At 42.5% G+C, this 14,739-nt stretch overlaps 2 protein-coding genes across 3 annotated transcripts in view; both read right to left on the bottom strand.

Moving 5' to 3' along the window:
• Positions 1–7,272: 7,272 nt before the first annotated feature.
• Positions 7,273–8,619, bottom strand: LOC119290626. The gene is made up of 5 exons (XM_037569244.1): positions 8,430–8,619; positions 8,116–8,288; positions 7,953–8,020; positions 7,799–7,861; positions 7,273–7,706 (listed from the first exon to the last, which is right to left on the bottom strand). The coding sequence occupies exons 2-5, from the start codon at positions 8,183–8,185 to the stop codon at positions 7,596–7,598; spliced, it is 312 nt and encodes a 103-aa protein (XP_037425141.1). The 5' UTR covers positions 8,186–8,288; positions 8,430–8,619; the 3' UTR covers positions 7,273–7,595.
• A 162-nt stretch (positions 8,620–8,781) lies between these two features.
• Positions 8,782–14,739, bottom strand: part of LOC119290625 (phosphoinositide phosphatase SAC8-like) — an 11,615-nt gene continuing 5,657 nt past the window's right edge. For both annotated transcript variants that reach the window (XM_037569241.1, XM_037569242.1), the window contains exons 6-20: positions 14,126–14,182; positions 14,011–14,044; positions 13,728–13,808; positions 13,538–13,644; positions 13,316–13,402; positions 13,147–13,224; positions 12,712–12,776; positions 12,454–12,552; positions 12,223–12,322; positions 10,193–10,301; positions 10,041–10,113; positions 9,866–9,959; positions 9,488–9,574; positions 9,274–9,340; positions 8,782–9,195 (exon numbers count right to left, since the gene is read on the bottom strand). In XM_037569241.1, coding sequence (XP_037425138.1) covers positions 9,068–9,195; positions 9,274–9,340; positions 9,488–9,574; positions 9,866–9,959; positions 10,041–10,113; positions 10,193–10,301; positions 12,223–12,322; positions 12,454–12,552; positions 12,712–12,776; positions 13,147–13,224; positions 13,316–13,402; positions 13,538–13,644; positions 13,728–13,808; positions 14,011–14,044; positions 14,126–14,182 — 1,266 coding nt within the window. In that variant the 3' untranslated portion in view covers positions 8,782–9,067. The remainder of the gene's footprint in view (positions 9,196–9,273; positions 9,341–9,487; positions 9,575–9,865; positions 9,960–10,040; positions 10,114–10,192; positions 10,302–12,222; positions 12,323–12,453; positions 12,553–12,711; positions 12,777–13,146; positions 13,225–13,315; positions 13,403–13,537; positions 13,645–13,727; positions 13,809–14,010; positions 14,045–14,125; positions 14,183–14,739) is intronic.

The following is a 14,739-nucleotide window of genomic DNA, read 5'->3' as shown; positions in this document are numbered from 1 at the left end:
GAAATCTGGCAAATGGACGTCAAAACTGCATTCTTGTATATGATGCAACCAGAAGGTTTTGTCGATCCTAAAGGTGCTAACAAAGTGTGCAAGCTCCAGCGATCCATTTATGGACTAGTGCAAGCATCGCGGAGTTGGAATATACACTTTGATAATGTGATCAAACCATATAGACTTACGGAGAAGCCTGTTGATACGTCTCCAATGTATCTATTATTATTCATTGTTCCATGCTATTATATTACCTGTTTTGGATGTTTTATATGCATTAATATGCTAATTTATATTATTTTTGGGACTAACCTATTAACCTAGAGCCCAGTGTCAGTTTCTTTCTTTTCCTTGTTTTTGACTTATACAGAAAAGGAATATCAAACGGAGTCCAAATGGAATAAAACTTTCGCGGTGATTTTTCTTGGTTCAGAAGACACCCGTAGGACTTGGAGATGAAGTCAGAAGACCCTCGAGGAGGCCACAAGCCCTAGGGGCGCGCCCCCTAGGCTTGTGGGCCCCTCGGAGGTCTCCTAACCCTAATTCTTGGCCTATAAATTTCCAAATATTCCCCTAACATCATAACCATCCATGAAAATACTTTTCTGCCGCCGCAAGCCTCTGTTCCCATGAGATCCCATCTTGGGGCCTTTTTCGGCACCCTGACGGAGGGGGATTCGATCACAGAGGGCATCTACATCAACTCTATTGCCCTACCGATGAAGCGTGAGTAGTTTACCACAGACCTACATCTACATCAACTCTCTCTCTATGATCTTCAATATCATGTTCTCCTCGTTATTCTTGAAGTTCTATCTGATGTAATATTCTTTTGCGATGTGTTTGTCGAGATCCGATGAATTGTGGATTGATGATAAGATTATCTATGGATATTATTTGAATCTTCTTTGAATTATTATATGCATGATTTGATATCTTTGTATTTATCTTCGAATTATTGGTTTAGTTTGGCCAACTAGTTTGATTATTCTTGCAATGGGAGAGGTGCTTAGTTTTGGGTTTAATCTTGCGGTGTCCTCACCCAGTGACAAAGTAGGGGTAGCGAGGCACGTATTGTATTGTTGCCATCAAGGGTAAAAATATGGGGTTTATATCTATGCTTGAGTTTATCCATCTACATCATGTCATCATACTTAAAGCGTTACTCCGTTCTTATGAACTTAATACTCTAGATGCATGCTGGATAGTTGTTGATGTGTGGAGTAATAGTAGTAGATGCAGAATTGTTTCGGTCTACTTGACACGGATGTGATGCCTATATTCATAAACATTGCCTTGGATATCATCATAACTTTGCCTATCAATTGCTCGACAGTAATTTGTTTACCCACCGTATGTTTTCTTTCAAGAGAGAAGCCTCTAGTGAAACCTATGGCCGCCGGGTCTATTTACCATCTTATATTTTCAGATCTATAAAACAAAAAATCCAAAAATACCTCGCTGCATTTTATTTACTTTTATTTTGTTTTACGTTTTTGTAATCTTTTATATCTATCTCTATCAGATCTCATCCTTGCAAGTGACCGTGAAGGGATTGACAACCCCTTTATCGCGTTGGGTGCAAGTGTTTGATTATTTATGCGGGTACATAGATTGGAGACTTGTTCATACCTCCTACTGGATTGATACCTTGGTTCTCAAACTGAGGGAAATATTTATCTCTACTTTGCTGCATCACCCTTTCCTCTTCAAGGGAAAAACCAACGCAAGCTCAAGAAGTAGCACATGTATTTACAAGAAAGTGAGTGGGAGCTCTGTAGCATTTCTGGTGTTATATGTGGATGACGTATTACTGATTGGAAATGATATAGAATTTCTAGATAGCATAAAAGGATACTTCAATAAGAATTTTTCAATGAAAGACTTCAGTGAAGCTGCTTATATATTGGGCATCAAGATCTATAGGGATAGATCGAGGCGCTTAATAGGACTTTCACAAAGCACATATCTTGACAAAGTTCTGAAGAAGTTTAAAATGGACCAGTCAAAGAAAGGGTTCTTGCTTGTGTTGCAAGGTGTGAAATTGAGTCAGACTCAAAGTCCGACCACGGCAGAAGATAGAGAGAGAATGAAAGTCATTCCCTATGCCTCACCCATAGGTTCTATTATGTATGCCATGTTGTGTACCATACTTGATGTGTGCCTTGCCATAAGTTTGGCAGGGAGGTACCAAAGTAATCCAGGAGTGGATCACTGGACAATGGTCAAGAATATCCTAAAGTATCTGAAAAGGACCAAGGATATGTTTCTCATTTATGAAGGTGACGAAGGGCTTGTCGTAAAGGGTTACGTCGATGCTAGCTTCGACACAGATCCGGATGAATCTAAGTAACAAATCGCATACATATTTATAGTGAATGGTGGAGCTGTCAGTTGCTGCAGCTCCAAGCAGAGCGCCGTGGCGAGATCTACGTGTGAAGCAGAGTACATAGCTGTGTCGAAAGTAGCGCATGACGGAGTTCATATCCAATCTGGGTGTAATACCCAATGCATCGGGCCCAATGATAATCTTTTGTGACAACACTGGAGCAATTGCCTTAGCGAAGGAATCCAGGTTTCACAAGAGAACCAAACACATCAAGAGACGCTTCAACTCCATTCGTGAAGAGGTCGAGGATAGAGACAAAGAAATTTGCAAAATACATACGGATCTGAATGTGGCAGGTCCGTTGACTTAACCTCTTCTGCTGGCAAAACATGATCAGCACCAAGACTCCATGGGTGTTAGATTCATTACTATGTAATCTAGATTATTCTCTAGTGCAAGTGGGAAACTATTGAAAATATGCCCTAGAGGCAACAATAAACTGGTTATTATTATATTTCCTTAATCATGATAAAGGTTTATTATTCATGCTAGAATTGTATTGACCGGAAACTTAAATGCATGTGTGGATACATAAACAAATATCGTGTCCCTAGTGAGCCTCTACTAGACTAGCTCGTTGATCAAAAGATGGTTAAGGTTTCCTAACCATAGACATGTGTTGTCACTTGATAATGGGATCACATCATTAGGAGAATGATGTGATGGACGAAGACCCATCCGTTAGCTTAGCATATGATCGCTCAGTTTATTGCTACTGCTTTCTTAATTTCAAATACACATTTTCGTTCGACCATGAGATCATGCAACTCCCGGATATTGGAGGAATGCCTTGTGTGCTATCAAACATCACAATGTAATTGGGTGATCATAAAGATACTCTACAGGTATCTCCGAAGGTGTCTGTTGAGTTGGCATGGATTGAGATTGGGATTTGTCACTCCATGTATCGGAGATGTATCTCTGTGCCCTCTCGGTAATATAGCATCACATGAAGCTTGCAAGCAAAGTGACTAAGGAGTTAGTTACGATATGATGTATTAAGGAACGAGTAAAGAGACTTGCCGGCAACGAGATTGAACTAGGTATGGAGATACCGACGATCAAATTTCAGGCAAGTAACATGCCGACAGACAAAGGAAACTACGTATGTTGTCATAAAGGTTTGACCGATAAAGATCTTCGTAGAATATGTAGGAACCAATATAGGCATCCAGGTCCCGCTATTAGTTATTGACCGGAGAAGCGTCTCAGACATGTCTACATCATTCTCGAACCCGTAGGGTCTGCACGCTTAACGTTCGTTGATGATATAGTATTATATGAGTTATGTGAGTTGGTGACTGAATGTTGTTCGGAGTCCCGGATGAGATCGCGGATATGACGAGGAGCTCCGGAATGGTCCGGAGGTAAATATCGATATATAGGACAATACTATTTGGCCTCTGGAAAGGTTTCAGAATGCACCGGGTAGTCATCGGGTCACCGGAAGGGGTTCCAGGAGACCTATAGGGAGTTTACGGGCCTAATGGGCCAAGGGGAGGAACAAACCAACCCACAAGGGGCTGGCGCACCCTCTCCCTGGCCGCCGGCCCACTTGGGAAGGAAAGGGGGGCGCCTAAGGCAAGGGAGCCGTCGGCCCCCTCCTGCCTTCTCCTCCACCCCGCTAGGAAGGAAAGGGGGTGCCTAGGGTAGGCGCCCTAGGGATGGCTGCCGACCCCCTTGGGGCGCCCTAAGATGCCTCCCCTCCTCCCCCACCTATATATATGAGAGGAGGGAGAGGGGCAACACACACCACGATCCCCAAGCCGTGTGTGGCGCCCCGTCTCCCTCTAGTTCTAGTTCCTCCTCCGTCCACGCCCATTGTGCTTGGTGAAGCCGTGCGGATAGTTTCACCACCTCCATCACCATGCCGTCGTGCTACTGGAACTCATCTACTACTTCACCTCTTTTGCTGGATCGAGAAGGCGAGGACGTCATCGAGATGAACGTTTGCTGAGTGCGGAGGTGTCGTACGTTCGGTACTTGATCGGGACGGATCGTGAAGGTGTACGGCTACATCAACCACGTTGATAAACGCTTTCGCTTAGCAATCTACAAGGGTATGTAGATGCTCTCCCCCTCTCGTAGCTATGCATCTCCATGGATAGATCTTGCGTGTGCGTAAATTTTTGTTTTCCATGCAACGTTCCCCAACAGTCCGCCCACAAGCCCGTCGCCCCTTGGGACAGTTTCCAGATCCATTTGCACATAAGGGTGATATTGAGCAGTCTGGTGTTGGTGATCCCAAGGCCTTAGGCCGACAAACTACCGCCTATTTAACCATGTGATATTTATGTCTCGGACCCGTTCCTTCCCAAAAGAAATGAGATCGTGGTGTGTCCATTTTGGCATGGACCCCTTCAGCTAGGAGGAAGAGGCCCATCGCAAACATGGGAAGGGAGGAGAGGCTCGAGTTTGTAAGCACACGCTGCGCTGCGGAGGACAGGAACTTGCCACGCCAAGGGCAAAGCCGCCCCCTACCTTGGCACAAAGTGGTTCCCGCTCATCTATCATTATCCGTTTGGTAGCTAAGGGTAGACCTAAGTAAGTAAAAGGGAATTTCCCAACTTTACAGTTAAGCATGTCCGCAATGCGACGTCCCTCTTCGGGGTCCACCCCCATGGAAAGAACTTCACATTTGTGGAAGTTAATTTTCAGCCCTGACATATAAGCTCGAAACTAAGGAGGAGGGCTTTGACCGTAGCTATACTAATGCAACACTTATGAAGCTAATCTAGTTCGTGTAGGTTTGGTCTTCTTCATGAAGGTTTCGGAGCAGTGTCAGATCCAGTGGGAGTTCCGTGGGTGCTCTGGCATTCCCTCAAAAAATGCAAATCTTTTTTATCTAGTACTCTTAGTTTAATCATATATGTATTATAAGGATAGAGTGATAAACTGACTTTTTTTATGGTTATACCTGGCATTATTGTTGTGAATGAGAAAATGGGCACCCCCTATGGTCAAAATCTTGGTCCGCCATTGGTTCGGAGAAAAGTTGAGATGCAAAGGTTTAGCTAAATGCGACAAGTTTAAATATATCCGAAGGAAATCTTATATATCAGATATCTTTGCGTGTCACAATATACTAATTATGATTCAATTTTTGAAATTAAAGATTGAAGTCGGATTCGTCTCCAAAAGAAGTAGTGCACCATGGTGTGTGCGTAATGCCGGGAAGGAGATGCACGGTTAGGGCGGCGGCGACGGAGTGCGGCACGTCGACATCCGCTGCTCCGAACAACCATTCATAGTACTCCCTCCGTCCGGAAATACTTATCATCAAAATGAACAAAAGAGGATGTATCTAGACATATTTTAGTTCTAGATACATCCATTTTTATCCATTTTGATGACAAATATTTTTGGGAGTATATATTTGTATTGATTTATACAGTATTTGTTGGATGCTGAAGCGACGGCGCTGCATATCGGATAGCGCGTCCGCGTTCACCCGTACTCCGGTTCCCACGGGGCCGGTGGCGTGGGACGGCTCGGAAATTTGCATGGGAGATTGATGTGGCTGTGCCTGTGTGTCACGCTTGGGTTCACAAAATCACAACTAGTAGGTGGCGCCCGAGCTAGTAGTACTACTGACTATCGCCACACACATGAGCAGTCAACTGATTAAAAGATGTCCTAGAGCGGTTGCTGATGTTTGCTCCTCTCTTTTTTCCCTGGACGGAGAAGAAGGTAGGGTAGCGTCAGCACGCACCGTGTTGGTGTTGGTCCATGGCCGGCGCGCGGGCTGCTTTGCGTTGGCTAACCACTTTGTCAGATAGGGACGTGAAAAGTCTTCCCACTAAACGCACGGGCTAATAAAGAAATTGCTGGGAACCGCGGCTGCGGGTGTGGCCGGCAGGAGGACACGAGGTCCTCGTGCCACCGCTCAACCATATCACCCACGCGCCATTAGCTAAAAGGGTGTTTGTTTTCAGGGACTTATTGGTTTAGGGACTTAAAAAAGTCCTTATAAGTCACACCTAAATCAAACATAAGGGACTTATTGGGATTTATTGTGGTGATTTGGGACTTATCAAATAAGACTCCCAGAGAGGAGTTTATTGGGACTTATTCCGGGCCGGACCTACCCCGCGTCGCTCCAGGCTCGTTCCCCGCACGCCGCCTGCCTCTCGGTCCAATCGCCGCCGCCGCCCCGCCTCTCACCCCGTCGCCGCCCCGCCTCTCGCCCCGTCGCCGCCCCGCCTTGGTTCGTTCTGCCCCGTCGCCGCCCTGCCTCTCGCCCCGTCGCCGCCCCGCCTCGGTTCGTTCTGCCTCGGTTCGCCGCCCCGTCGCTGCCCGACCTCGGTTCGTTCTGACTCGGTTCGTTGCAGCGGTGCCTTCAATCGCCGGACAGGCCCTCTCCTGAGCCTCGTTGCAGCGGTGCAACATGGACTTATAAGTCCCTGTAAACAAACAGGTAGGGACTCGGAACTTATAAGTCCCTGTAAACAAACAGGTAGGGACTTATGACTTATAAGTTGGGACTTAAAAAAGTCTTAGGACTTATGAAACAAACAGGGTCTAACTCTATGCTACGTACAACCACAGGATAGTTAATTGATGCTACACTACAGGCTCCTGTCTCTGTTTATAGGGTCATACTTCCTCCGTTCGAAAATACTTGTCACCAAAATGGATAAAAGGAGATGTATCTAGAACTAAAATACATCTAGATACATCCCCTTTTATCTATTTTGATGACAAGTATTTCCGGACGGAGGGAGTACTAGCTTAGGAACTGAAGAGGCGACGTGGCAAGTGGAAAAGGGAACTAGTAGCAGCCTAACCTCATCGATGGACAGTCCAATCGGAGAAGCCTCCAACCGATGGCTGGTATACGCCACCCGTGTCCCCTCTTAGCACCATTCAGTCCGCAAGCAAAATATGCCTCCTCGTACCATTTATCCGTCCAAGATAAGAGTTGGTACATGTGATGTATGGCGCTGGCGGGTGAGAAGTTAATCGCACGGTCGTCAGCCATCCCCATCACGAAATTATTAAAACTAAGTAGAGTAGATACATGTATCCGTCCACAATCATTCCCACTTGTTGCTAAAAGGCAGCGTCTTGGTTTCGTTTCATTTAGCATGCGCAGAGCAGTACAGCAGCCAGGCATGCTAAACGCATTGGCATTATTCCCTCCGTTTCATAATATAAGAGTGTTTTTTAAGCTACTACATCACATCGCTCGATGACCGGACGATTGGTTTGTGAGTCACGATGGCCACCACCATCTCTTGGTCTCCAGGGATTTCCTGATCTGCTGACCGAGGGTGGCAAAGTTTTCCGCCTCGCTCTCAAACTCTGCGGATTCTTCGACCATTTTCTGGCATCCAAGAAACAGGATATCAGTGTCGTCAAGATTTACCGTACTCTCTTGGTGTCGATTGAACAACAGAAGGAACCAAATCGTTTTACCGCGAGTTTCTCCTGCCGCTCCATGAGCTTATCCTTTGCGTGCGCCGCTGCCGCGGCAGCATCCTGGAGCGCAATTTACAGCTACTAGCTAAATCAGCAAGAGACAAGCAATATAGGGGTAGATGTAAAATTCAAAGGTGGAGAAATATAATACCCCGTTGAATTTATATTTTGTGAGGATCTCTTGGGTGCTTCTCATTCTCGGTTGCTCGACCTCCGGCTCTGGTAGCAGATAGTAGTTAGCATTCTTGTCAGAAAAAAAGGGGGTGGTTGTTTCTACCCTTGGAACTGGATGCAGGAAACCCCCTCAACCTTACCTGCTTTGTTATTCCAATTAAAAATGGACCAAGTTGATGCCTCTTTCTTCGGATCATCAGTGCTTGCCATCAGCTGCACGCTTAGGTTCCGTGTGCTGAAACTTTATTTCAGTATATTGCTTTGAATCCTTTCGTGATCGGTGCCACCAAGAATCCCAGCTATTAGATCCCTCCTGTGTTGAAAACTTCATGTTAAGCCAGCCAGCAGAGCAGACAACAGAGAGGAGATCAGCTAAATCCCAAGATGCCATGCCGCGTTATCTGCAGGTAGCCGAAATCCAGCAAAATAGACGGAGACATTTAGACCGATTCACCTGCGACAGAAGACACTTGACGCAGCAGGGCAGCCTGAGAAAAGGCGCGGCCTTGCCCTACGCTACAAAATCCAAGGTGAATTCGAGATCCCAATGTGGATGGCAGCCGGCAAAGAGAGGGATGAAAGAGAGCAAAACAGGGACGGTCTTTTTTTTGCTGGCTACCTGTTTTGTTGATAGCCTTGAACCGTGGCCTGCCACCACTATCTCGGGAGCGCTTATTTTTGGGCAGCTTACGCCTGTCTGTCCTTGGTTAAGCTGGCATTATACAAGAGCCAACCTCTCACTCTGGAGTATGCCTGTCGAATTCAGTAATTTTAAATTCTGTGTGGACAATTTCACAAGTTTAAGATACAGAAACTGTGCGGTAGAATTCAATGTTACAATTTAACCTTAATTTTCATTACTACAAGATGGCGTGTCTCTGACTGCACAATCCACTATTTACCAGGAAACCAGACAATCTAACCAGGTGTTACAAAATTTACTTCAGATTAACCGGACCAGCAAGCCAACCTTTCCCTTGCTTAATCTATCTACGCTGACAGCGGACACGTAGCTTGCTATCAACACTTCATACCCATTCAGATTCCAGCAACAAAGCTCTGAGAACTGGACAAGAGAAAAGGGACCGCCAACTAGATCAGACCGCATAATCGGGGTCTAGAGCAGAGCTGCTTCCCATTCGCTTTCACCAAGGCTATCACTCCGGCTGTCAAGCCAGCAAAGATGATGGACGAGATGAGGTGTTGTGCGCTCCGTCCAACTGCAGATGGGAAGACGAGATCAGTAATACACGGTGCTAAACAGGAACCTACGGAGCCAAGATGAGTACAAGGCAGACCTTGACTAAGAGTGAAAGTTGTGACAGTGATCCCACCAACTATGATTGCCGACGCCACAGGAAGATACTTTTTCCCAGCAAATGCAAAACTTATGTCAGAATCGATTGCATGGTTAATGCTGCATGGTTGGTTGAAGAATAGGAAGAGTTGCAAAAACCATCTATAAATGAGAGGAACCATACTAAGGCAGAGAAGATGGACAAGGCTGCTTACTGGTGCAGATTCAAATCCAATGATTTGAAAAGGAGAAGAACTGCTTTTGCTGACCGTGTAGTAACCACTGATAAGATCTAGAGCATCCTAGAGTTGAAATTTTTGGTTTCAGAAGAACCATACGATTAGCACAACTTTGTAAAATATAAACTCTAGTACTAAGAACAGGTGTTACAAGTGATAATCTAGCATGAACGCGGGGGCAAGTTATAATCTAGCAACGAACAAACTGTATCAAAAGCTAACTGAAAGAAACATACCCTAAAAACAATTATTTTCTGATAAAAGTAGGACATCTATTCATGTTAGCAAATATTAGGCGGGAATGCAAGATAGTTCGTGTGGAACATCAGAAACGACCATACGTTCACAACTTACTTGTCGCACTCCATCATGAAAATTGTTCAAATAATACCGGGAAAGAGCGCTCATGCCATCTTTAATCAATCCAGGCAGTGTCTGCCTTCCATACCTGTGTTATTTGAGTTGTCAAGAACTTGACGATATAGACATAACAAAGTTGATTCAGGAAAGATGGTATGCTAGAAATTACCTTACAAGGTCTCCCTTTAAGGCATAAGAACCAGCATATTCAAGGCTTAGCTCATCACCATGCTCAACCCACACTGCCAAGCATGTATTAAGCATGAATACGATACATGTAAAACTGTCTAAAGCACCATACTAAACATCACCATACCTTACATTTTTTAAATTTATCGTTAATGCTATCAGATTGAGAGATACTTTCAGCTGATGATAATGCCCCCATTCGCTGCAGCTGTGAGTCCAAAGATTTTCTTGCAAGGAAACTCTGGAAAGCAGCACTCAAAAAGAATTCACCATGACGATATGAAATGATTCAGCAATGTGTTCATCAGACAATTAAAAGTAGCAAGGTCTGAATCACGAAACATTAAGCCTGTCAATCAAAATAATGTGATATCAATCACATGAATATTTAGACCTTCCTATTGTATTTTAGTCAATGTTACTGTTCATTCAGTTGCAACCTCAATATAGTCGCAAGGGAGTATAGTTGCTTCAAGGAACTAAGGCCGAACCAAGTCAGAACTATATTATGGTTTTCTAACGGAAACCTGTGGGGGAGGCTCCGGCAGTAACTTTTATTTAGTATTAAAAAATATTTACATTAAAGAGATATTAACAATACTGAGGGTGCTGTACAAACACAGATGAGAGGAAGGCGCTACAGAGATTCTCTCTTAAACAAGGGAGCTAATCCATGCTCAGAGAGAAGCTGCAAGCTCCTCACTCATTAAGAAAGCTAAGAGAAGGAGATCCTTCTTGACGAGGAGAGATCAAACAAAAAAAAACGAAACAGAGCCATGGCTACATGGATCCCCTTTCTTTAAAACAAATACAGTATTTTAAAACCTCAAAATACCGAAATTTGTTTTACATCTATATATAGATGTGTAGTGTGTACGTATAAATTTTCATTAGTATATCTTTTCAGTTGTGATGTACACAAAAAAGATAAATGTGTGGATTAAAAAATAGAGTTACCATTTGCTATTATGGATCCACAAATTTGTCTTTTCTGTGCAGCTTACAAACTAATGCATTTCTCAATAAGATTTTGCAGATATATCTGTGTGGAAAAAAAGCTTTTAAACTTCAAAATGTGTTTTTTGCCCTTTTGGAATACAGGGCTGCGTGAAGCCTGAGAGCAAAATTGCCAAACCCAGACCAAGAGGTTAGGTTACGAGGGCTAACATTGTCAAAGATCATAGCATTTCGTTGCTTCTAGATGTTCCAGGCGACAAGGACAAAGCCTCCATGAAGAAATGATTGTGGAAGTGAATCTTTGCATCTCAAGATGATCAGAGTCAGAGCTAGTGTCCAGGGGAATGCCAATGGGACATACCCATTCATATATCCTATAAAGTGAATACCCACTAAGTGCATTGACATGAGTCCATGTCATCCGCATGCTCCAACCCAGCTGCCCCCTTGAAGAAATCGTTGCTTACTAGCTTCTCGACTCCCACAAAGATTGTATTCATAAGAATTTTGTGCTACACCTCCCACAGCAACGTACATCTTCTAGTTAATCCATTATATTACTCCCTCCGTTCCATAATGTAGTGCGTATAGATTTTTTGAGAAGTCAAACTGTGCAAACTTTGACCAAGTTTATAGATAAACCTATTTATATCTATAATACCAAATATATAAAATATGAAACTACTCCCTCTGTAAACAAATATAAGAGCGTTTAGATCACTAAAATAGTAATCTAAACGCTCTTATATTTGTTTACGGAGGGAGTACATCTTATGGTGAATCTAATGATATATGATTGGCATTCTAGATGTAAATGTTTTCATCCACATGGTCAAAATTTGCAAGGTTTAACTTTTTTTAAATCTATATGCACTACATTGTGGAACGGAGGGAGTAATGTCTAACTAATATGTAAATAATTACAACAAATTAGGCTGCTCTTTGATCTTTGCAATCGTGAACTGTCTATTATACAACTGTAATGGTGGCACAATGATCTAGACACTCAACTAGAGCGAAAAGTTTTGCAGGGTGCAGTGCTAGGAGCACAAGGTTGCAAATCCACCTACTCAGTTAGGTAAGTGTGCGTACGGTTACAAACTGTTAACTTTGTATTTCAATGAAAACCTAGAGCAAATAAGTTAACAATTTTGGAAAAAAAAACAATGTTATCAAATTGGATCTGATAAATAAGGTGAACAGACCTGCGTCACATTTGTGCGGTCCAGGCAATCTATGCAGTTGGACCTAACGACGCCACTTTGGTCCAACAATATCTCTCCTTTAGAGTTCATAAGGAAATATCTACTCCGCTGGCCCAGAAATGAATCAAGAGCAAATTACTTGCCACAGTTAAACTTGAGTGGTTGAAGTGGATACTAAAGTGGTATTATTAGGAAAAATAAAGAGTGGAATATTCATTATTTAGAAATTACCCTTGTTTCTGAATAGCTTCCTCAATTTCATCATAGAGAACTTGCAAGTTATCAAAGTTCCCTCCGCCACAAATATGATGGAAATCAAAGTGCACATACCTGTTAGAAAAGGACAACATTATTAGCATAGAACAAATGAATGTTATGTGACACATAATCCCTAGGAGATAGTAAGTACTACTTCACTACTTGCAACTTTGCAAATAAAAATCGATAGAATAGCTAAGCATTTTCAGGAAACATAAGCTCATAAAGCACCTGATATCAGGAAAGTTCTGCATTTCAGCAGCAAATGCATTGCTTAAATTTCCTTCATCACCTTGCTGCAATAAAAGAAAGGTCGGACAAACTGTCATCTGTCTCTGCTGTATGGACTGAAAGAATAATCTGATTATCTGACTGAAAGTTTGATATTTTCAAGAAGAGGTCAAGACGTAGCTACAGACAATTTTATTTTTCTGTTTCAGTCTTCAATTTACTAAAACAGGCTAGAACTGGGGCAAGCAAAGAACTGGGTGTAATAACATGAGCAGTTCACATTTTTTTACACATGGACTGCTCGCTCTGTGCTTGATTCTACACAAGTCCTTTCATATTGTAGCTTAAAATGTAAAGGCTGCAATAAATCAGCATATTATGAATTTATTTAATCACAAAACAACTCACAATTCCAATATGAATTCAAAAACTTACTTTATCGGTCAGATCAATAACCATTGTATCTCCATATCTTTGTGAAAGATCGTGAAAGTGGCGCTCAACAACCTTCGTCTGTGAGCGATAATAGTTTGAGAGAAGTCAGCAGGTTGTATTCAGTGAGAGTGGCCATTAGATATACACGTTGGTGCCAATATGTTCCTACCATTTCTTCATGTTCAATAATGCTGGGTCGTGGTTTGTAGCTTAAATCCACTATCTGCTCCCAGAGAAGTGGAATAGAGCCCCTAACCTAACAAGGGAGTTGTAAAATATTAATCTAAATGTCGTCACATAACATAGCATTTATAGGATTAATATCATGTTTCCTTTGAATATGTCATGATCATCCAGCAAAGAAGCTTATCTCATTATATCATGAAATCACCTGTATAAATGAGGACGTTAAACCTTCATACTCAACCAGCTGTTCTGTCTCGACAAAATTGGCGGTGGCACCTTCAAGATTTGCACCCCTTCTCCACATTCTTGTCCCTGCAATGAATGGGTGGATGACAATGAGAAGTTAGTCCCAGATGCTAATATCCAATTGAAATGTTAGGGAAAAAATGTACAACCTAAACGCCTGTTGCATCTCTGAGAGAATAAAGTTATTCTGACTAGTCTATCCTTCAAGGTAAATTGCTCTGTCTGAAAACGTAAAATAGTCAAGGATGGACCAACTCCTGAAGCATATTTCCTCCAATGCTGAAATACAAATGATGGGGACAGCATTGCATATTTGCACAATGGAAAGAGAAGCCAACGGCCAGAAGGCAAGTACACAGTAAACAGTAACAAGTGCAGATATAGTTACTACTGTATTATATTTTCATGGAATTTTTTGAAATTTTAGGATATTTCCTTGGATCAGTGGGGTAATGAACTCATCAAGCTGCAACAACATATAAAAATAGGTAAGTCGTCTGAAAATGAAAATCAGAAAAACGTTTGTATTCTCTTCAAATAGGATTACCTTAGTTTCAATAAGCTCCTCTAACAAATTCCTGTTCCAAACAAACCGTGGATCAGCCTGAAAAATAAACTTAACTACTTGAAGAGCAGTGACCATGAAAGAACCCTTTTGGTAAGTTGCCTGATTCTTTATAAGGAAAGACTAAATCAGGCAGGGTTGTAACGTAATAAAGGCTTGTACAGCTTTATGGTTTTATAGCAAGTCTCTGATTCTCTTGTTGATCACTTCAGAATGCCAAGTATTAGGAACTCGTAGTGTGGATGTGAATCATCAAAAATACACCGATCTCAACCAAGAATGTCTGGTGAGGATGTGCCAGCTCACAATGACAGAAGAATAGAGTATATATAGAGAGATAGTGTGACTTTAGTCTTTACAGTCTCAATTGTAAAGCACAGGCGTTTAAACTGTTACAGGGGTATTTTTAAGGTTTTGCTCTTTTTATATTAATTTATAGTTGCATGTGCATGTATACTGGTTAGGATGTGCTTGCACTGAAATTGTATTTTGAAATTAAGCATAAATGCAAGATTAATAACAAAACTAAAAAGAACAAAGACAGTAGCCAAAAGATCCAAATAATACAGGCTGTATCTTTCTTTACTCCAATGAAC

The sequence above is a fragment of the Triticum dicoccoides genome, chromosome 4B (assembly GCF_002162155.2).
Source record: "Triticum dicoccoides isolate Atlit2015 ecotype Zavitan chromosome 4B, WEW_v2.0, whole genome shotgun sequence".
NCBI lineage: Eukaryota > Viridiplantae > Streptophyta > Magnoliopsida > Poales > Poaceae > Triticum > Triticum dicoccoides.
This window is presented reverse-complemented; position numbering and strand designations above follow the sequence as displayed.

Excerpts from the sequence above, each read along its gene's own strand:
- LOC119290626 (XM_037569244.1), bottom strand. The coding sequence starts at position 8,185 with ATGGCAAGCACTGATGATCCGAAGAAAGAGGCATCAACTTGGTCCATT. Across the intron at positions 8,021-8,115 it reads TAATTGGAATAACAAAGCAG|AGCCGGAGGTCGAGCAACCG; the intron begins GTAAGGTTGAGG and ends ATCTGCTACCAG. Across the intron at positions 7,707-7,798 it reads AGCGGCAGGAGAAACTCGCG|AAAATGGTCGAAGAATCCGC; the intron begins GTAAAACGATTT and ends CTTGGATGCCAG.